We start from the raw sequence: 21,004 nt of genomic DNA, 5'->3' as shown, positions 1-21,004 counted from the left end.
AGTCCTAAATGTCAATCCCTTTCTATCTATTTATTTGTTTGTGGGCTACTTTCCATAGTGCATTTCTTTAGACATAATCTCTAATCTGTGCCATAGTGATTGATTCGGTGCTCTGTATCACTTCATTCAATTCGACTTGATTCGCTCATTTTTATATTCTTATCATATCTACATATTGAAGAATAGTTTCAATATATTGGATTTTCTAATAATTGTTAACTGCCTAAATTGATTTTGAGATATATTTACATAAACAAGACTGACGTGACTACGTACTTTTTAAACTAAAATGAGCGGCGTCCAGACAGGTAAACCAATTTTGTATACGTTGACCACAACATACATACACTTTGTTCTGCTTTTTTCTCTCATTTAATACCTACATTGTGTTAGAAATCCTTTATGTTCCTAATATATTATTATAATACAAATACCTAAATATTTCTTTACGTATTTTAATTATATTTTTTAATTTTACCAAACGGAAAAATGTTTATATATTGCTAATGTATAACTTATCTATCTACGTAAAGTGATCTCTAAAGACTTACAATAAGTAGATATATATTTACTTACTATATATTATGATTCATCATCTGTACTTCATAAAAGTAGTTTTGAGTCAATATGTATAACCTTAGTAAATGATGTTCAATGGCATTTTTTATTATTTAACTTTACTATTATTATTTTGTATCTACTTTTTTTTATCTACAACTTCAGACATGTAAAATTATAATTTTCTATCAATATAATGGGTGAAAAATTACAATTCTAGGGCAAAAAAAAATATTTAATATATAAACTGTTCACAATTTTCACATTCACAATAATATGTTAGCTGTCCAAATCACATAAAGTTTAAAATATTCCTTTCTTAGAAATATAAAGTGCTGTATCTTTTAAACTATATTATTAAAAACATAAGTTTCATAATAATTTTATTCACATACACTTTTATGTAATCTCATATTCCGTTGAAAGTAGCAATAGCAGAGTTTCCTGCCTGTTCTTCTCTACTGAAATTACATTTAAAAGTGGGTGGTAGATTTATATAAAAATGGCAATTAGAAAATGCTATTAATAAAATTTACTTGAATAAAAATTATTTTTATTTTAATTAAAAAAATGTTCTTACTTAAATTATTTGGAAGAAAGTGGTCTTATAAGATTTTATGTTTACTGTAAGTTTTCTTAGTTACTTGGAAGTCATTATTTATTGCATGGAATAAATAAGTAAAATATATTATAAATATAATACATAATAATACTGAACTAGTTTATACATAATAATTGCTTATGAACTAATTTTATGTTTTATATATTTCATGTTGTTTTTATACTTTTGCACAATAAAATTGACAAAAATTAGATTAACTGTGTTCATACATATCTTATTTTGGCCATTAATGCATTTATAAAGCCCTCTGTAAAGTTTTATACTGACATAGCTTTAAACTGATCTTTCTTGGCACATTAAATGTAAATTTATTTACCTTTCTACATGTCTTAATTAGTAGGTAGTAAATAATATAACAAAATATGTTACCACCTTATTTAATATTTCTAAACTTCATGTTATATATTCCCTTCAAAGCCATTATTTCTAAAAAGTACTTAACATTATTTTTATATTAGGTATTTGATAGGTGTATTGGCTATAATAAAAATATTTGTAATTAACATAAATATATATAATTTAGTTACATAACTGAACTGTGCTGCAAAGAGAAACTGAACACCCTGGTGCCCTATTTTCAACCGACTTCAAAAAGATGTTCACCATTCAGTTGTATTTTTTTTTTTATGGTTGTATGTTGTTACTTTATAATAAGAAGGAAACTGTATAAAAGTCATCTGTGTGGCTAGCTCTGACCTTTTTATGTTCTGCTCCTACTCTGTGCAGCTGTATTTTCTTGTGTTTCAGTTTAAAAGATGGGATACGGCAGTGAAATTATATTGTACCTTAGTTCTTGGGTATGTGAATAAGGAGTGCATCATAGTATATTCTATGATTGCCATTGTGTCTTTAATTTTGTATTTAATTTTAACAAGCAGTAAAGTAGAACTAGACTTTTAAAGTCTTTGCCAGAGATCTGTGTATTTGGAGAAACCAACAGACAAAGTTGATGAGAGAAGAAATTGTTAGTAATTGTGATTGGTAACATTATTGGTAGCATATCAGGTCGACTTCCTTGCGGTTTCCCCTACAAAATATCCTGGTTAAATTGTTCCAATTGTCATCAGGGGGCCAACTGGCCTACTTCCATCATCACCTATCATCCTTTGCTAGTTTCTCGCCAGAGCAAAATAATAGCCATATAGGGATTACCATTCCATTATCATCCATTAAAAAAAACAGACAGTTTTGAAAACCTATAGCAATTATTTCCGCCACATCTGATATTTCGAAAAAGATTATAGCAGTACTTGTGATAGTGGGTGAAAAGCTGGTGGTGGTTTCTATAAGTACCATTTATGGATTATTCATCAGAAGCTCTTTAATTTTGTTATTCAAAATAATATTACATGCAAACTTAATTATTTAGGTACATTAGGGCAGATTATATACGTAACGAAAGTGTTTAATCTGCTATTAATTTATTTTTGTTGACTATGAGACGCCTTTGATTCAGTTAAGATGTAGGCGTTGTGATAGTCACTTTAGCAGTACTAAATTGACTGCCACTTTATCGATATGATTATAATTACAGTGTTATAACACTAAAAGAAAAGAACACCCCACATGTGATAATCGGAAGACAAAAAAGTCACTAGCACATTATGAACAAGATTGATCAGAGAAAGAGAGAGATAGAATCCACTGAAGGAAGCCTTTGTTTCTAAGGAACAAGATACTGATTTGAAAAATTTAAAATAAATGTAGAATTGATTTTACTCTATTTTCCTAAATAAAGGCTTTGAAAAGAAATGTAACTACAGTAAAGCTGCTATATCTATCTGAGTACAGCACCAGGATACGAAAGGCATTTCGGTGCAGAAAGATCTAAAACAAGATTATATCTTTCAAATACTTAACTGCTGTATTGTAAGGCATTTTAAAACTCCTGAACTAGAAAGTATACGACATATATATCAATAGCAAATATATCTTCCTCTTTTATTTATCAACGACATAGTTATCATAGCAGAATTTGTGGCGGATATTAAAACTATGCTTCATGACCTTATTAGCGTTTCCAATCTCAACAGATAGGTCTAAGGTGAACACGAACAGGATTATAAGCCTGTTTTAAGCCTATTGGCAGTAAAGAAGGTTCAGCAAGGCGGAATTAACTGATGAATGGTGATTGTTGTTAAATAGTGAAATGTCGTACTATGTAATACTTATTGTTATTTATCAAACTCGTACTATACATACATTTAAACATTAAAGGTAAGGTTGAGTCGCCTTGATAAACCTTGATAAGCATAGATATTAAACTACTAGTCGAATTTACAGCATATCTAAATTGATTTGCCGTATTACACAAAGATGAATCATTAAAGAAATTATGACAATGATTATAGAATGCATTGACCAAGCGAGTGGATTTTTTTTAATTAAGACTAGCTTTTCCCCCGCTACTTCGTATTCGTGGATTTTAGAGGTAGGGAAACAATGAAATAGACTACTTCTGAATAGAGTTACAAGATAAAAGATACACCAGATTTTAAGTTGGACCTTCAGGAACACAACTGAAAATCACATTCACTGTGGTACAGCAATTTTCGAGAGAAACTGAAACAAACTTACAGACGAACAGACATGCAGAATTTCTAAAAAAATATGGTCTTGGCTTTTATTGGTCTTTTTAAGTCCCCTTATATCAATTGACTTTAAATAAATGTGTACTGTGTGGACTGCCGTACAGTGAGCGTGGACTGTAGGGGCGTTGGTTCAGGCTGGAGTGAAACACAGGGATTAGTATTGTCCGGTATCTGAAGAGAGTATTTTCTTCTTGTCCTATTTCTTCTCGAGTGTAGTGTGTCGCTGCCCGGAAGCGAATGCCGCTCGACGGGAGGCGGCCTATCTTTATACCCGCCCGCTCGCACGATAACGTTTCCAACTCGCGTTAGCGAATCTGCGCGAGCGGGACGGGGCGAGAAATGAGCGAGACGTGTGTCTCTTCAGATCAAGTATAGAGTCTATATTTATTACGATTTACAATTCTTAATTCTATTTGTTGTTACAATTTCTATTTCTATTCGTGTATTCTTAAATCTATGTAAATCTATATAAAACAACAGAATACAAAAAACGATCAAACTAGAAACTTAACAACTACTATAACATTGCTATAATATCGCTATATACAATTGCCGCAGCTCTCATAGCTGAGTTAACTCGTGTTCGCGTCGCTCGATGTCGATGTGGGCAGTATGATCAGCTTCTTAGTGGGTTAAGTGGATTTGTTCGTCCGCACGTCGACCGCTCTAACCTCGCCGTCTGGTCCAGGGTAGGTCGCCACCACCACGCCTCGCGGCCACGTGTTGCGAGCAAGGTCCCATCAGCTATTAGGACCAGGTCGTCCATCCCCGTGTGTATTTGTTGCACCTTCACCCACCGGTTCCAGAAGCAGTCAGACAAAGCTTGGCAGTGAGAGAAGTGAATTGTTCTGCCGATGTTGAATTGTGATTGCAGAGTAGGACCTCTTCCTTGGGGGCCCGCTCGTTCAACGTAGGGCTAGTGCGGTCTTCACGCTACGCACCAACCGTTCCCACGCACCTCCCATGAAGGGTGCGCTCGGGGGAATGTAGCGCCACCGGATGAAATGGACTGATGACTCTTCTTGGATGGCTTCCTCGGCCCTTCTTCAACTCGACGTCAGCACCTTTGAGGTTGGTGCCTTGGTCGGACCAGACACCCTTGCGGCTTATGAAGCGCCGCAGGGCCATTGTGGCGGAGTCCGTGCTGAGGCCATGCGCGCGTCGTTAGGCATCCGTACCGCTTCTGGTGAGGGATTCACCATAGGCCCGAAGTTGATGCGCCAGCCTGCTCTGTGGATCCCGTTGATGGCAAAACACCTCTTCAGTTCACCGCGGACGGCGTGTCGTAGGCGCAACACCCACAAGTGTTTAATCTCGAAGCCGCCGTGGTGAAGTTTTCGATGCACCCATGCGATGTATAGGCGCACCCAGGCGTTCAAATCGGCGGCATTATCCTCGATCGAAGTCGCAGAATGTCGTTGTCTATGACGACTGACAGCTTATGAGTCGACTGGATGACGGCAGCTGTTTTCCTTGTTTCAATAGTTTCGTCGCCGAACGAAAAGCTAGGTAGTGTGTGTCTATGGGGATGAAACACACAGATGGACTATTGCCTTGATTTTCATCTTCGTCTTCTCTCTATCGACTATTCGGTCGCATCGATGAACTGCAACACTCGTGCTGAACTGCGAACAAGTTTTAACCAATTAGAAAAACGACGGATCGGGTAATGCTAGTCGCGTTCTGTAGCTTGTGTATACGCGGCCACTGCTCTTCGGGGAGATACAGGAAGTCCGGCCCACGGAACCATCTATGCTGCGAGCCGAAATCCGTCGGTGGGTCGCGTGTGGCGTCGTCTGCCACGTTGTGCCGCGTCGGTATCCACCTCCACTCGTTCGTCTTCGTTTCTTCGACGATCTCGGCGACTCTATGCGCGACGAACGGCTTGTATTCGCGAGGACCGGTGCGTAGCCATGCGAGCACGGTGCGTGAGTCCGACCAGTATACTCGGCGAGCGGGCTTATATCGTGTTCTTCGACTGCCGTGCGCGATAGGCGAAGCTTTTATAATTTTCCCTTCGTCAGCGACACGTATTCGCGCTTAAACATAATATCCGAGCTGGCGTCGACGAATGTATGCAATCGGCCGTGGCTACTCCGGGTAGCACCGCGGCACCTCCAGCGCGGACAGCCGTCGCACGTGGTCCATCCAGCTCCGCCAGGCGTCCGCTTCCCGTGGTTGCAGCTCGGTGTCCCAGTCGATACCGGTACGCCACGTCTCCTGCAATATCTTCTTCGCCTGTATGGTGATGGGAGTGGCGAGGCCCAGTGGATCGAACAGCGACATGATTGCTCGTAGCGCTTCTCTCTTCGTCGGCGTCTGTTCCCCGCTGGCTATCTGTGGCGGAAGCTTGTGTCCGTTGAAGTTGAAGCCTAAGGTGTCTTCAGAAGGTCGCCATACCATCCCCAGTATCTTCTCCGCGTCGAGTTGTACCACGCTGTCCCCGCCGGTGTCGGAGAACGCGGCGCGCACTTGATTTCGACGCCCACCGTTGGAGATAGTTTGGCTCGACCGTGGATCTGTGCGACCTGTCTTGAGACGCCACGGCTTGCTCTTCCGTGTCGAAGCTGGCGAAGTCGTAAGTGGTTCATGACCAGCCGTTGCTATATGTTCTGCGTTCTTGTTCTTGACGTAGATCTGTACACGAGTACAGTTGCGCCGAATATGACACTCTTCATCCTATATTCCACAGGATATCTCCTCGAAGGAACCGTTGCATTCCCTCTTCCCGGTGCAGAAATGATCCGCCGTAAAACAAGATTATATCTTTCAAATCGGGGCCCGGCAGCAGCATTTTCAAACTGATGCCCTTCGTCTTGGCTGCTGCGTCGTGCACGATCCGCAGTTTCCCCGGTTTCTGCGGGTTGATGACGGCGAAGTGTGGCTTGGGAACTCCGTGGCGGGGCGACTTCAGCATACCCGTTCTTGAGTATGTCTATTTGCTGTTCATACCTCTTCTTAATTTCTTCGTTCTTGTCGACATATATTCGTAACAGGGTCGCATAATATAACGGACGAGTTTTCTCTTCTAAAATGCGCAGGGCGCGACTTCCTCTTTTGTATTTATCAATTCGAGCGCGATAATGTTATCATATATTGTTCCTCTTCGTGTGTCGTCATTCTGTGCACCTGCTGTCTTGTCCTGCCGCGACTCGTACCGTGCAAATATCCCAGGTCGGTGAGTGATGCGACCGGCTGCGTGTCGGATTCTTCTGACTTCGTGGGCCAGCATTATCAGCACCGTCGGTTTGCCCTCTTCATAGACCAATTCCCTTCTATGTCCCGCAGATGTGGACAGCCCTTGATGACGCTGTGCGGTATGCGGTGATAACTGCAGTCTGTCCATTATTGTGTATTCTTGTGAATTTCGCCCGCGGATCTTGAAGTGAACACGTTTGATCCGCGCCCCGGCCACACCTTCCAAATGGTGCTCGCTCCGCCAACGTCGTCTCGATGATAGGTCCAGTAAGGTGAACACGAACAGGATTGTTGTTATAAGACTGTTTTATCTCTTGCTCTATTGGCAGGAAACACAAGGTTCGCAAGGCCCAATGTGTCCTGATGGAGCGTGTCTCTCGTCGACACATCGGGCACGGTGGTGTAGCCTGCGTCGTGTATGTCTTCGCCGTCTTCCTAGGAGCGGACTCCCGCCGGTCTTCGGACGGTATCTCCTCGGCGGGGGCGAAGTTTCCACATCGTGCGGCGGTCCTTTGCAGGAACTGAGAGAGTTTAAGGTCCGGTTGTCCCTCCGGTTGGTCGTTGGCGAAATCGTAGTACTTGAAGCGTTGTGACGTTTCTCACTATTTCTTCGTTGTAGAGGTAGTGACTCTTGTTCAAATAGTGAAATGTCGTACGCGCGGAGTATGTAATACTTATTGTTATTTATCAAACTCGTACTATGCATACATTCAAACATTAAAGGTAAACGTGGCGTGGTTGAAGTGCGTTGATAAACCTGATAAGGCATAGATATTAAACGGGTCTCGATGGGACGAACCCCTGACGCTTGCCGGTGACTTCTTCTATCTCTGGTACATGTGGCTCCATCGTGAGTGCCAGCGTGCTATGAACCCAATCCGACGTTCGTTGATTCTTCTGATTCGGCTTCCAGGGCGGCGACACGTGCGGCGGCCAATTCCACCTCCTTTCGAAGTAGCTCCTCCCGTGCCTTGTCCAGAGCCTTCTTCTTCTGCGAGGCCGTGGTGCGAACCGTGCGTGCCGTGCCGTGCTTCGGTTCCTTTTTCCTTGCTGTCTCCTCTGTCGTTCCTGTGGCTTCGGTAGTCTCCGTGGCTCCTGTGGTCGTCGTATCGCCGGACGTGTTCGTAGTCGATGTGGTGGCGGCGGTAGACGACGTGGCAGCGACAGAAGACATTCTGACAGAATGGTGGCAGCAACGGACGGCGTGGCAGCGACGGACAGCGTTCCGGCGGTCGTAGAAATTTTTTGTTGCGATTCATGTTTCTCGTATCGGCATTCCGGCGATTAAAGAATGGTCTTCCTCCAGCGATCCGGCTTCTCGATGACCAACGGTGTTCCTCCAGCAATCGAAGGACCACGATGTACTGTGTGGACTGCCGTACAGTGAGCGTGGACTGTAGGGGCGTTGGTTCAGGCTGGAGTTTTTTTTTCTTGTCCTATTAAGTGTGTCGCTGCCCGGACTAGCTTCTTTATACCCCCCGCTCGCACGATAACGTTTCCATTCGTGGATTGTCTCTTCAGATCGGTAGAGGAAAATTCAATGAAATTTCTATTTCTAATGGAGTTACAAGATAAAAGACACACAGATTTTAAGTTGGACCTTCAGGAACACAACTGAAAATCACATTCACTGTGGTACAGCAATTTTAGAAAACTGAAACAAACTTACAGACGAACAGACATGCAGAATTTCTAAAAAAATATTGTCTTGGCTTTTATTGGTCTTTTTAAGTCCCCTTATATCAATTGACTTTAGATAAATGAGGTTCTCAATTCAATGGTATTTTTTTAAGTTTGTTACCTCATAACTCCGTTAGTTGTAAACCAATTTAGAAAATTCTTTTTATTTTTATTTTTAAAGAATGTGTTTAGATATTGGTTCCATAGAAATTTTTATCAATTTCGGTTCAGTAGTTTTTAAATCAAAGTAACACTGGTTTTGCCATAATTGAAGTTTTTTTTGTGGAACACTAATTATATTTATTTTAAATATATCCTATCTAATAAGATACTTGTTTTTTCAATTTATAAATATGTGTTATTACTCGCTGATGTTGGTTTTTTACATAGAATTTTTAAAATAAATAGATTTTATCGAACAGACATACAAAAAATCAAATCTTTCCTCTTTATAATATTTATTTTCAAATTACCCATAACATGGGCAATTTCTTCCAATTTACTGCTGTAAATAATAACCGAATAAAATTTGTTTTCTAAACCACCAAGTCATCATCTCATAATTGCACATTCATCGTGTTATTTCCTATTAGAATACCAAGGTGAAACGAGTCTGGTATGACACAAAAACAAAACTGTTGAATAGTACTGTACAATTGTTCTTACAGTGATTATAAACTGAAAATTTCAATTGCAAAACCAGCAAATAACAATATTATTACGAGTACATTGGTCGATTTCGGTTTGTCGTCACAATCATTTAAGGTCTACCAAATGCCAAAAAATTTAGTGTTAACATTGGGGGTTCTTAATTTTTTTTTTAAACTAGTCTAAGTCTCCACTTGACGTTGCATAACTGGTCTGATCTCTTTGTGTACAATTTCCAAATGCTAAAAATATAACTTACTGCGCTTAGTTTGTTTTATATCATTTTTTATGTTTCTCAAAGACAAAGATTGGAAATAATTCTGCAACTGGGGTGTACTATTTTGTTAAAATTAGATATTCTAAGAGTAGATCAAGCATTTGAAAGAATGAGTCATAACTTCGTGTCTTGCAATCGACGTTTTTTGTGACGTTTCGTCAAGATACAAATGATGTAACCAGTGTGTTGGTCCAGCTCCGCGGCACGCCGCACCGCCCCGAGCGCCAGCCTTTCGCCGCAGGCACTGTCAATAAACTCTGTACTGCACAAGGTGAGCTCGATGTTGTTTTGTTCTTTGTTGTCTTTCCTTTAGAAACCTGTACCAGCGTTGAAATAAACTTGTCTTTATCTATATAAACTTTATATGCGTGAATCTACAAAAATATAAATATTCAAAATTATGTTAAGTACTTTAAATATTTTGGGGGGGTCAAGATCATATTTAAAAATCACAAAGATCGGGGATCGCACGCATGGCTGTTGGTGAAAGTGGCAAACACGAGCACTCAGGCAGCGGCGCGAGACGGGCGCGGGCGGGTGTGCTGCTCGGGGCCCGACGTGGCGGAAGAAACGGACCTCATTGCGCGCCGGCTGTGCGTGTTTTGCTGTCGCTCGTCGTGTATAATGTATTGCGAAAACATATTATATTTTTGTAAAGTGAGACCTGCCTCTTAATGTGTGATCATGTGAAATTTTTCATATTTCCGCCAAGTGACATCTTAATACTAAATGCACATTAATGATCTCGTGTTACAAGAGAGAGCCTACTCGGATAGATCAACCACATATTTTTAAAATATGTTATACTGCCGCGGAAGAGGCAGATAAGAGGGAGGATCGGGGTATGGCGAGCGATGGAACGATCAACACTGGCGTGGAGCCGACGAGCTTGGAGTACATGGAAGACCCGTACTTTGTAACTCCAGACGATGACTCCACGCCAAGCTTCGACGTGGCCGTAGATGAACTGGACGATGTAGAAGATTTAGCCAGCTGGCCGCATGACGATGCCGACACGGACTGGCGTGCTCTCCCCGACCTTGCAGAGTCCGCGCTCTGCATAGAGACCGAATTCTATATGGACAATCGCCGTCGCAGATTACGTATATTTAGAAAAAAAATGCGTGAAGTGCGCGTCACGTTTCAAGATTTATCAAAGCCGTATCTTGCCAGAGTGTCCAGTCATACTAATTATAAGAAGTTTTTAGGTATCACCCTTGGAGGTTTGTTCCGCCTTATTTACATTTTGAAATACTTCTATAACTGTTTGTAAATACAATTTACTCAGTAATAACATTAGCAGTATTATTACAATTTAGGGTTTCCCAATCAAGTAGTGCATCTCTTACTTTCCTTATAATTATTTCAATAGTTATATTAACATATATTTGAAACGTAAATTTTACGAAACCATCATATCCATATATTAAATTACGAAAACTTTGTATAGTTACATTCACTTGTTAATGAAAGCATTACATTAATTTAAATCTATATAATTTTTATAGTACTGCCACGAACTATAACGTTGTTATAACAAGTGTATTGGTTATTATAATAATATTTAATTCATGGCTAATCTTTAGAAAATTTAGTCCAACACTGTAAGTTTGATGTTTTTTTAACATTTTCTTGTGAAAAACTGATTAGTAGTAAATTTATGATTAAAATTTATGTTACCAAATTCAACAATCTGGATACCGTAATTATTAAAACATTTTGTCTCTATTTTACATTCCAAAGAATGTGCAAAGGCTAACTACGATATTTCAGGTTTTAGTAGATTGATATTTTATTTTGTTTTTTATCGCTACAAATAATACATAGGTAGATCCAGATCTACTTACTTAATAAGTTATAGTAGAAATTAGCAAGCATGATTTGAAGTTCTGTAAATTAAAAAAGGAATGTCTATTTACGTATTCAGAGTAGTTAAATCGATCGATAATCGAGATATAACATTTATATATATAGCACTTGCAAATTACATAGATAAATATAGTGAGCAACGGTAGGCTTATCTCTGAAAGAGATCTCTTCCTGTCAACCGAATACAGGACTAAAGGAATAAAAAAACAGAAAACATAACGTATATTGTAAAATATTCTCAAAATAGACCTGAGATATCCATCTAACCTATTAAATAAAATAATAATAAGATTACATTATGAAATTTACAAAATGAGACTATGAAATATGAAAATAATTATATCTCATTCGATTATTCTGGACACGCAACGCGTGGGAATTTCAAAATTATTTTTAATAAAATTTTAATGTTAAACCACGCAGATTGACCCTAAGCACAAGACATGAACTGTCAGTTGACCTGTAAATAATAACGACTAGACAACTAGACCGATCTTTATAGTAATTGCTCCAGAGATAGCACAATAAAGCACTTAATCTCTTTGCAATATGACATATTAATATATATTTTACTACCGAGTTGAGGTAAGCAGCAATTAAAAGGCCATTAAAAATTCTTTCCATTTGGATGTTCTAGTTAGGTATATACGGTACTTCAATGGCTATAAAGTAATAAACTACTTAATTTCCTTCAATTGGAGGATGAAATGGTTTAATATTATTTAAAAAAAAAATTAATTGATCGATAATTTACTATAGAACTTGCAGAATGGTTGTTTGATTAAAAGGGAAGGGTTAAAATAGTACTTATCGATTTAGAATTGACGAAGATATCACGTAAATAACATGCATTATCAAAATTAACAAAAATTACATACACAAGTGTACCCATCTTACTTCTGGACAATTGCGGCTAAGTGTTAAGTTCAGGCCTTTTTTTTTAATAATAGATAGTGTGATATAATTTCTGAGAACTAAGTGACATAAATTTATTTAACTGTGCAATGACACAGATTCTAATTTTCACATTGCGTACTGACTGACCGGTCATAAAAAAGTTCCGGTCGTCCTAGAATTTAAAAGTATAATTTTGCTAACCCTAAAAGGGTTCTTCTGTCAAACAAGAAATTCGAACAATTTGCCGACATTACTGTCATTTTAAATATCAGCGAATATCTAGGACTATAACGCTAAAATTGGATATATAAACATAATGAAGTAACAACTGTTTCTTACCATCAATATCAGGGAATATCTACTGTCATTAATTTCATTTCGACAATTTGCATGCTTTAATGCAAATTGTTAAAATGTAACAATGTTCTGGAAAATAAATCTATCTATCTGTCTCTAACATTTCATAAAACGTTATATGAATTTGATTTATTTATGCATATCATGTGCATGTCATGATGGTTTCGTAAATTATAATATTAAAACGTGCCGCTAAGCAGCTGTGCTTGCATGCCTGTGTTTTGATTTGAAGGCTAGCATTATTGGTAATTGTTATTTCTTAACTTAGTCATCAAAAATGGCAATGCGAGGAGGTTTCAACGTGCATTCAATATTTATGGTATTATTTTTAAAACATGTTCATTTTGAAAGTATGATATCGGATATCGGGGATTTAATTACGTTATTGCGTTTGCAATTTCCGACAATTGCTATTTAAATTAATAAATTAATTGTTGTAATTAGTTTTTGTGTTACGATCGTGGTATTAGTAATATTTATGCGACAGTTACCATACCTATCCAGTATGTTGATTTGTGGAGTTAAATTCAACTCGGATTATTTATCTGTAATCACAAACTGGCTAAAGTACTTCTGATTTGGGTCAAACTGTTCGTGGTCATTCTTCACCACAAAACGAGAGATAACAGAGATCCTTGCGGTATGCCGTGGTGTCTTTAATGTCCATGTTATTAAAGTAGTAAACGTCGACTATTGTTTGTTGTACAAAAAATTGACAGTGCGCTTCTAGTAATTATATATGATTATTTTTTTACATTGTTGTTAGCATGCCACAATAATGTGGTAACTATGGAATCTTGAAACTTAATGATTGGGAATATGTCATTATAAAGAAATTCTCCTAATAATGTAAAATATTGAGGTAATCATAACATTAAAACAGTAATCACCTTAGATATAAGTAAGGTTAGGAGCATTAAGTCTGTATTATTATCTAACTTTCTTTTTAATCACGAGGTGCACATGAGTGAGATATTCCGTGTGGGCGGATATTATCCTGATAAGTATGAGATCGTGAAGAAGCGTGGTAACACTGTCCGTAGACATTTGGCTTATGTACTCGACTTACAAATAAGAAAAATAACTCCCAAATATTACATTGTGTTAAGGAAAAGAAGAACCGATATCCCCTTTGGAAACCATCGTGCTGAATTACAAGTATAGTCATCACGATGGGCTATTATTATTAAAAGACGGGCGTTTTCCTGTGACACTACGACCTTTCCACGATATTTTTGTGCTCGCCCCTTTTCTTAAAGTTCGTTGCTAATTCCTATCAATGATTGGGATTTTAAAATATTTTTTGTAGCGATGTTTTTTTATCTCCTCGGGATATAGTGTGTTTTCCAAAGAAGATATATCGTTTATGTATGAATGGGCTACAGCCCATACACGATGGTCTAACTGGCCTGCCTGGGGAGGAAAAGGATTGTTAGTAATGGAGACTGAGAATCCCATTGCTAGCAATGGGTATATTGCTAGCAATGTGGACCAGGTGGACCTCCTCGCGGTTCTCCCTGGAAACTATCATGGTTAATTCCTGATGAATTCATCATGATGGACTAACTGGCCTGTTTTCATTCTCATCTATCACCCTTCACTGGTGCTCCGCAAGCGTATACCGTTAGCGCAGGCGGGGTTACCATATCATTTTCACCCATCAAAAACTGGCCTGCCTTTTTCATTCTCATCTATCATCCCTCGCTGGTGCTCCGCCAGCGTATACCGTTAGCGCAGGCGGGGTTACCATTCCATTATCATTCATTAAAAATAATATTGTTGTCATGTTTGTTCATTGTCTCAGCTGAGGAAGCGATGGCGGGTGTTGGCGCGGCGAGCGACACCCCAGTAGTGGACGAGCTGGCGGGCCTTACGCCCGAGCAAGCGGAGCAACTGCGCGCCGAGTGGAGCCGCGAGCTGGCTCGCGTTGAAGATGAGATTGCCACATTGCGCACTGTTCTTCAGAGCAAGGTTGCATCTTATGGCAATATTATAATACTAGCTGTATCCCGCGGCTTTGTCCGCATGTTAGGATTAATATAAATTATACTTTATATACTGACCTACCCGTATAAAAAATTAATTCAAAGCCGTTTTAAGCGTGATTGAATAACAAGAATCCAAACTTCAGTTTTACCAATAATAATCATCATCATTATCGTTTCAGTCATTAATAATATTAGTAGGTAATTACTTAATGGCTTTGTTATGACTAATAACGTCATTGTTTCTTTATCTCCTGAATTAATAAAAGCTCACAAATTTTTTCATTAGTATTTTTATTATATTAATAACATATATATTCATAAGTTTGATTCATGCACACACTTTTGTTTGCTTCAGAATTTACAAGACTTTTGATAATAAGAGCCAAATCTGTACTGCGGATGAACTCTTAGAAAGATTACGCAATATATTTTAATTTTAGCTTTGATGTTGGTTAAAGAAATGACAAAGTAACCAATAAATGGCTGGAAGAGTCGAACATAATTAAGTATTTACTAAAATACTTAACAAATAAACTGTCACGTATAAAATATTCCTAATTTAATTTCTTTTATAGATTCGTCAGAGCTCCGAATTAAAACGAAAACTTGGCATCACAGTGTGGAAAGAGATCACTGAAGATGTTAATCAGGGTTTGAAAAACGTAAAAGAAAGCCAAGTGTAAGTACAAATACAAATTAAGTATCAGGTACTTTGCTTTTATTATAGTTGCACTTAACTATTCTTGTTTGTTATAGAGTACCCATTTGATCTTTTTTCTAGAGGGTTAGAACCTGATTACTTTTATACAATCTTGGTAGCGGTATGTCATCCAAGGCTCTAAACAAGTGGCAAATGAAACTTTGTTAAACATGTTATCGTTTTAAATTTGGAACAGTAAAATTAATAGTAGTTAAATTAAAAACTAAGGGTTCCAAAAAAAAAATGCAACAGTTTTGGAAAGTATATTTTTTTATAAGTCTTAATTTTTAACAAGCCTTCAAAGTATTGATGGATCATGAGAAACGGATTTTATTGGAAGCAATTATTGGAGGAATATTTCCAAAAATGTATTAAAATGATAATGAAAAATCACAAAATGTAAGTAGTCGTTTATTTTAGAATTGGAATCGTTTACCACTTGGTTAGACACTTGGTTTATTAGAATAGTTTCGCTTGAGCTTGGCAGTGAATTTCTAGGTAATAGTGCGGTGGCTTGTTATTAGTTCCTTTTTGTTTCACATTTGATTTGTTGTACAACAGCTATCAAACGATAGAAACACGCCTGGCAGAGCTTTCAAAGGCTGTGACTGAAGCACCAATGTAAGTATTCACTTGATCAATTACTGTTACACTAAGAAACTAGTGACGTCATCTGTGCAAAATATTTTTACTTATTGTTAGCCAGCATTTGAGAATTATAAATACCTTCCTTCAACTTTCTGCTATCCATGCTACGCTCTCATTACAACTGAGAACTTTCCACTTTGTTACACAAGGTATAATGATGTATAAAAAAAATATTAAAAAATAAACCGATTAGTATTCCATCCATGGTCTAAGTTGAACTACACTCAGCTCTGATAGCAGTGAGAACGAATCCGTTAGGATCGAATCGTTGAAATGTAATGTAATTTCAACCTGTTAATAATTCAGAGTGAAAGATTTATAATAATATAACTTCATGGCCGTAAACTACATTAAAATGAAAGGACCCTAAGAAAATTAGATAAATTCGCTTTTTCGTAGTCACTTAATTGTGGCTTCTGCCTTACCAAAAAGTTTTTTGCCCTACCTTAAACTTGGTTCTAGCTACGGCCCTGCTTCTATTGATTCAGAAAATAGTTGGGCAAACTCGAACATATTAGTAATATGTGATATGCACAATTATAACAAGAGTTAGTGTAGTAAATATTGTTGTTGTTCTATAAAGTCAATGTACTATAACTCGTAGTTTAATGTAAACAAAATTACACGTATATATAAACAACTTATTAAATACACTTATAATTGCATTATATTTATAAAAGATAAAAGAGAAGTGTGGACTGAAAGACGATGTAGTGACAAAAATCAAAAAAGGAATGTTGCGTTGGTTTGATCATTTGGAGAGAAAGAAGAGTTACGAAAGAGATTTGTCGAGCAAAAATGAATGTAGATGTCGGTAGGGGCCGCCCTAGACGGACGTACGTTGACCAAATAGGTGGCGTGCTAAAGAAGGGCCAAATTAAAAGTACCGACGTGCGTGTATTAAAAGATTGATGAATCCACATCCACAAACAAACCTCTCTTGTGGAAGAAGCGAAAGAGGTTTGTTTGAATCGAAGCATTTGGCGTTCCATTGTTTCTGCCTGCCTAATGGGAAACAGGCGTGACAGATATGTATGTATGTATTATAATAGATAATGACTGTTAATTATAAGTGTAATATATTATTTATACGAATATATCATGTTAGTCGTTGAAATAAAAAGAGCGTAAATGTACCTACATTGTTCAATGTGGGATGAAAATGACCGCTCGTCAATGAGTGTGACGTCAAATCGCAAGAGTTGAGGACAGAGCCGTAGCTACACCCAAATTTAAGTTCTTCTAAGAGATGCATAGTGCCTTATATAATATTATATTTTCGATATTAAATTACATCTAGGAGAAAATTATACCCTTAGTGATATACTTATTTTATAATATTGTCAAGTAAATGTTATGATTTTTCATTCAAATACCTACGTAAAGGCAAACATCTTTCCGAACAGAATTTTCATATTTTTTAAGTCATTAGAAATTTTTAGCGCCATCTAGTTTAGGACTGAGTAGAGTTTGTATGTACTAGGGTTTTTTTTAATGGGTGATAATGAAATGGTAACCTCACCCACGCTATCGGTATACATCGGCGGGGCACCAGTGAAGGATGATAGGTGAGGATGACGCAGGTCCGTTAGCCCATCGTGACGAATTCAACAAGAATTGTTCACGATGGTTTTCAGGGTAAACCACGTGGAGGTCGACCTAATAGGGCAAATTGCTAGCAATGGGGCTGTCAAACTCCATTACTAACAATCCCTTTCCCCCCTTTGTACTAGGGTTACCTACTACATATAATACTTAAAAATCGTCCAGACCAATACAAAAAGCCACTGCATCATGAGAGTCCGTCATAATTATATAATATTAATTTCTGATTAATTTTTACTCATACTCGAAACATTTTACTTTCAAAAACTAGACAATTCAGTTTCTTAGTAATTCAATCATTTGTGTGTTAACGTGAAGGATATTAGTATTTGTAAATAAATATAGTCAACAAAAGATGACGTCATCTATTTCTACATATCATATCGTTGTTTGGATAGGTTATTAGTGCTTTTATAACACTCGCTTCAACTGGAGTGGTTTCATTTATGATTTTATATAATCTATAATTATTATTTTGTATCTTTGAGCAATTCTGTTACTTATACCTTGATGCTATTATATTTAAAAATTTATTGCAAGAGACGACCTTTGCGATGCTACTAGATCTATTTTTTAAAGCTTAAAATTTAGCATTTAAAAATATGTAAATAATATTCCTTTTGTTGAAATGCATTTTACTGCATGGTTTGATATAGAGATATTATATTTTACTATATTAATACGTTCTAACCCGAAAGAAAGTATGCCTATAAATTCGTAAATTAAAATCTATTAATTTAAATTAAGAAATTTATACAGTTTAAATTACCAAACCTAAAAAACTGAAAATTTTAATCGACGAACTAATAACTAACTTGTCGTTTAAAATTTTCATTTTGATATATTAATATGACTTGCACAATTTTTTTTTTAACATATTTGTGAATTTATATCGGTGTCCAAGTAGATACTTATGTTGTAGATATTAATTTAATATTTTATTTAATGTTATTACTTATACTTAGATATAATTATATAGAATGTTTAATAAATGCACGCCAGATACCAAAAAACTGAATCTGTGATAAAATCCACTGCGGAGAAGACTACTTCGATCCTGGGCGGCATCACGGCGGGCGTGTCCAGCAAACTCGGCCAGATGCGCAACTCCGAATCATTCCGTTCTATCGAGGAACGAGTCGGCTCTGCATACGAAAATGTTAAGGTACGAAAATATTAGTCTATTGGTCTTAAATCGGGGGCGTATTTAAGGAGGGCCTGATAGGCCGTGCCCCATCAAGAATTGTCTAACGATCGCCATGATACGAACGGAACTGTCAACTATGTGCAAAGACTCTTAAGTATTTGCACATAGTTGACAGTTCTGTACGCCTTGTTTAAAAGACCAGCCCCCGTAGAAAATAATCTTAAATACTTTATTATAGTAATTATAAATACTATGATTAAGTTTCATAAAAAGTAAAGTATAATAAAATAAATAACAGAAAAAATAATTGTCACATAATCACACCAATCGCTTACTTCTTGATCTAGGATTTTCATAATACAGGCAGTATTATGAGAAACCAGTGAACGAATCTTTGAAGGTAATGATATAGATACAAAAATGTAACGAACATTACCATATATTGTTATGTTTTAGATATGATGATAGATGAAACGAATGTCAGTAAAACTTGGTTAGCTTTTTGTTATGTTCTATTAGAGTGTAGGTACCATATTATAATAACTCTAAGGATCTTTGTTGCTAATAGAGGAGATTTATCCACTATAAAAATTAACAACAAAATTCTATGAGTATCTACCGCTAAATTCTATCTATATGAACATGAGATAGATCACTAGTCTATAACAACAATCATTATCAATTAGAAATTGTAAATTGTTTTTGATATATTACAGGGGAAAGTGGCCTCTAGATCGAATTCAACACAGAGCTTTGATGAGGCGTTACGTGACGCGAGCCGCGCCGCCAGCGGCGCCACCTCACCTACCATCCCTGAGAACAAACCCTTGCCCTAATGTGATCGTCTACCCGTCCTGTCCGCACCGACCACGCCGCTACTACTAGCGATAATGAAAATGGATAACTTCGTGTTTCGAGTCATCTATGAAGTATTATATTATGCATTAAATAACTCGAAATACTCGTATGCCTTCCTGAAACCTACGCAGACTAGGGACATTTTTCGCGTATGTATATTATACCTGAAACATTGTGAGTTGTGTGATGCAATTCTATGATGTGTTTTATTTTGATGAACAAAAAGTAGTCGAGGATTGTCCCTCGTCTGCAGAAGCCTTTATGTTTAGGAATATCTCCTATACTGCTTTTTAGTTAAATACTTAGGTGTTAATTTCTGTTTAATGTACTTATTTCATAATATGCACCGTTTCATATTATAAAAAAAGGCAAGTAAACGCAATAATAGTATAAATATAATTCCGTAGCGATGTTTAATAGATTGAAAGTATGTATATCTCTTTAAGTTATTGATGTGATATCCATAATAGTCTAAAGTTCGCTGTCTGGTTTTCATTCTAATAAAATATTCGTTCTGTGTTCCTGTTTGTTAAGGTTATCATGCTATATTTAACAAACAGATCACAGTTATGCACTTTGGCTATGGATTCCTAAAAATCTATACACAATTCCAATGCAACATATACATTCAGAACGCATATTAAAAGTATATATATAAAACCTGAGTATTAATGTTATGAACTCATTACAGGGTTCGTGTATTTGTCTTTATTTCTATAAACGTGTCTAGTAAAATTAGTATAAAAATACAAACACAGCACATACAATTATGAAAAGATACTTGTTTGAACAAAGTAATTATCATGACAATTTGTTGGCAATACTTTTAGTATTCAAACTGCATATTTAGTGCAAATCGATTTTTATATTAATTATGAATAGTACACGCTTTTTGTTGTCTATATTGGCAAAATATATTTATTGCGGCGTGGTGAATAATCTGTTAATTTTTTTTTTTATAAATTAAGACTGGCGTGCAAAGGCTTTGTGTCTTTAATATAACAATTTACATGTGTCACGTTATTTAGATGTAATATTGCATTCCAAAATTGTTCACTTTTTCCCAATGTCACTAACGTCGTTATAAAGGATGAAATAGGAACTTGAAGTCTTTATACTATATCAATATGGAATTCTACATAAATGAAAAAGAATTATTAACACTTATAACAGATATTTAAATCATGTTGTGTAGCATTATTGTGTATTACCTACTACACAATAATATGCTAAAGCCTGTTAGGTCCGTATAATATAAATATGATATTTTTATAAGATGCTTAGCTTTCTTTTACTTATAAAAATATTTTCACTATTTACATTACCTTTAAAAGTGGTAAATAAAATTTAAATATTAAAAA

The 21,004-nt window shown here is 36.7% G+C and overlaps 1 protein-coding gene across 4 annotated transcripts; it reads left to right on the top strand.

The window, feature by feature from the left end:
• The first annotated feature begins 80 nt into the window (after positions 1–80).
• LOC113518170 (tumor protein D54) lies at positions 81–21,004 on the top strand. 4 transcript variants are annotated; one of them, XM_026902955.3, is made up of 6 exons: positions 81–308; positions 14,502–14,668; positions 15,261–15,364; positions 15,947–16,006; positions 18,641–18,803; positions 19,502–21,004. In XM_026902955.3, the coding sequence occupies exons 1-6, from the start codon at positions 290–292 to the stop codon at positions 19,619–19,621; spliced, it is 633 nt and encodes a 210-aa protein (XP_026758756.2). In that variant the 5' UTR covers positions 81–289; the 3' UTR covers positions 19,622–21,004. The 4 variants fall into 4 exon arrangements, with proteins under 4 accessions (XP_026758756.2, XP_026758757.2, XP_026758754.2 ...); XM_026902956.3 differs by lacking the exon at positions 81–308 and adding an exon at positions 9,697–9,845; XM_026902953.3 differs by lacking the exon at positions 81–308 and adding an exon at positions 10,132–10,797.

The sequence above is a fragment of the Galleria mellonella genome, unplaced genomic scaffold (assembly GCF_026898425.1).
Source record: "Galleria mellonella isolate WM207_F2 unplaced genomic scaffold, CSIRO_AGI_GalMel_v1 utg132, whole genome shotgun sequence".
NCBI classification, from domain to species: Eukaryota; Metazoa; Arthropoda; class Insecta; order Lepidoptera; family Pyralidae; genus Galleria; species Galleria mellonella.
Note: the sequence above shows the minus strand (reverse complement) of the source record. Positions and strands in the feature narration are given on the sequence as shown.

Excerpts from the sequence above, each read along its gene's own strand:
- LOC113518170 (XM_026902953.3), top strand. The coding sequence starts at position 10,314 with ATGATCTCGTGTTACAAGAGAGAGCCTACTCGGATAGATCAACCACAT. Across the intron at positions 14,669-15,260 it reads GCACTGTTCTTCAGAGCAAG|ATTCGTCAGAGCTCCGAATT; the intron begins GTTGCATCTTAT and ends TTTCTTTTATAG. Across the intron at positions 15,365-15,946 it reads AACGTAAAAGAAAGCCAAGT|CTATCAAACGATAGAAACAC; the intron begins GTAAGTACAAAT and ends GTTGTACAACAG.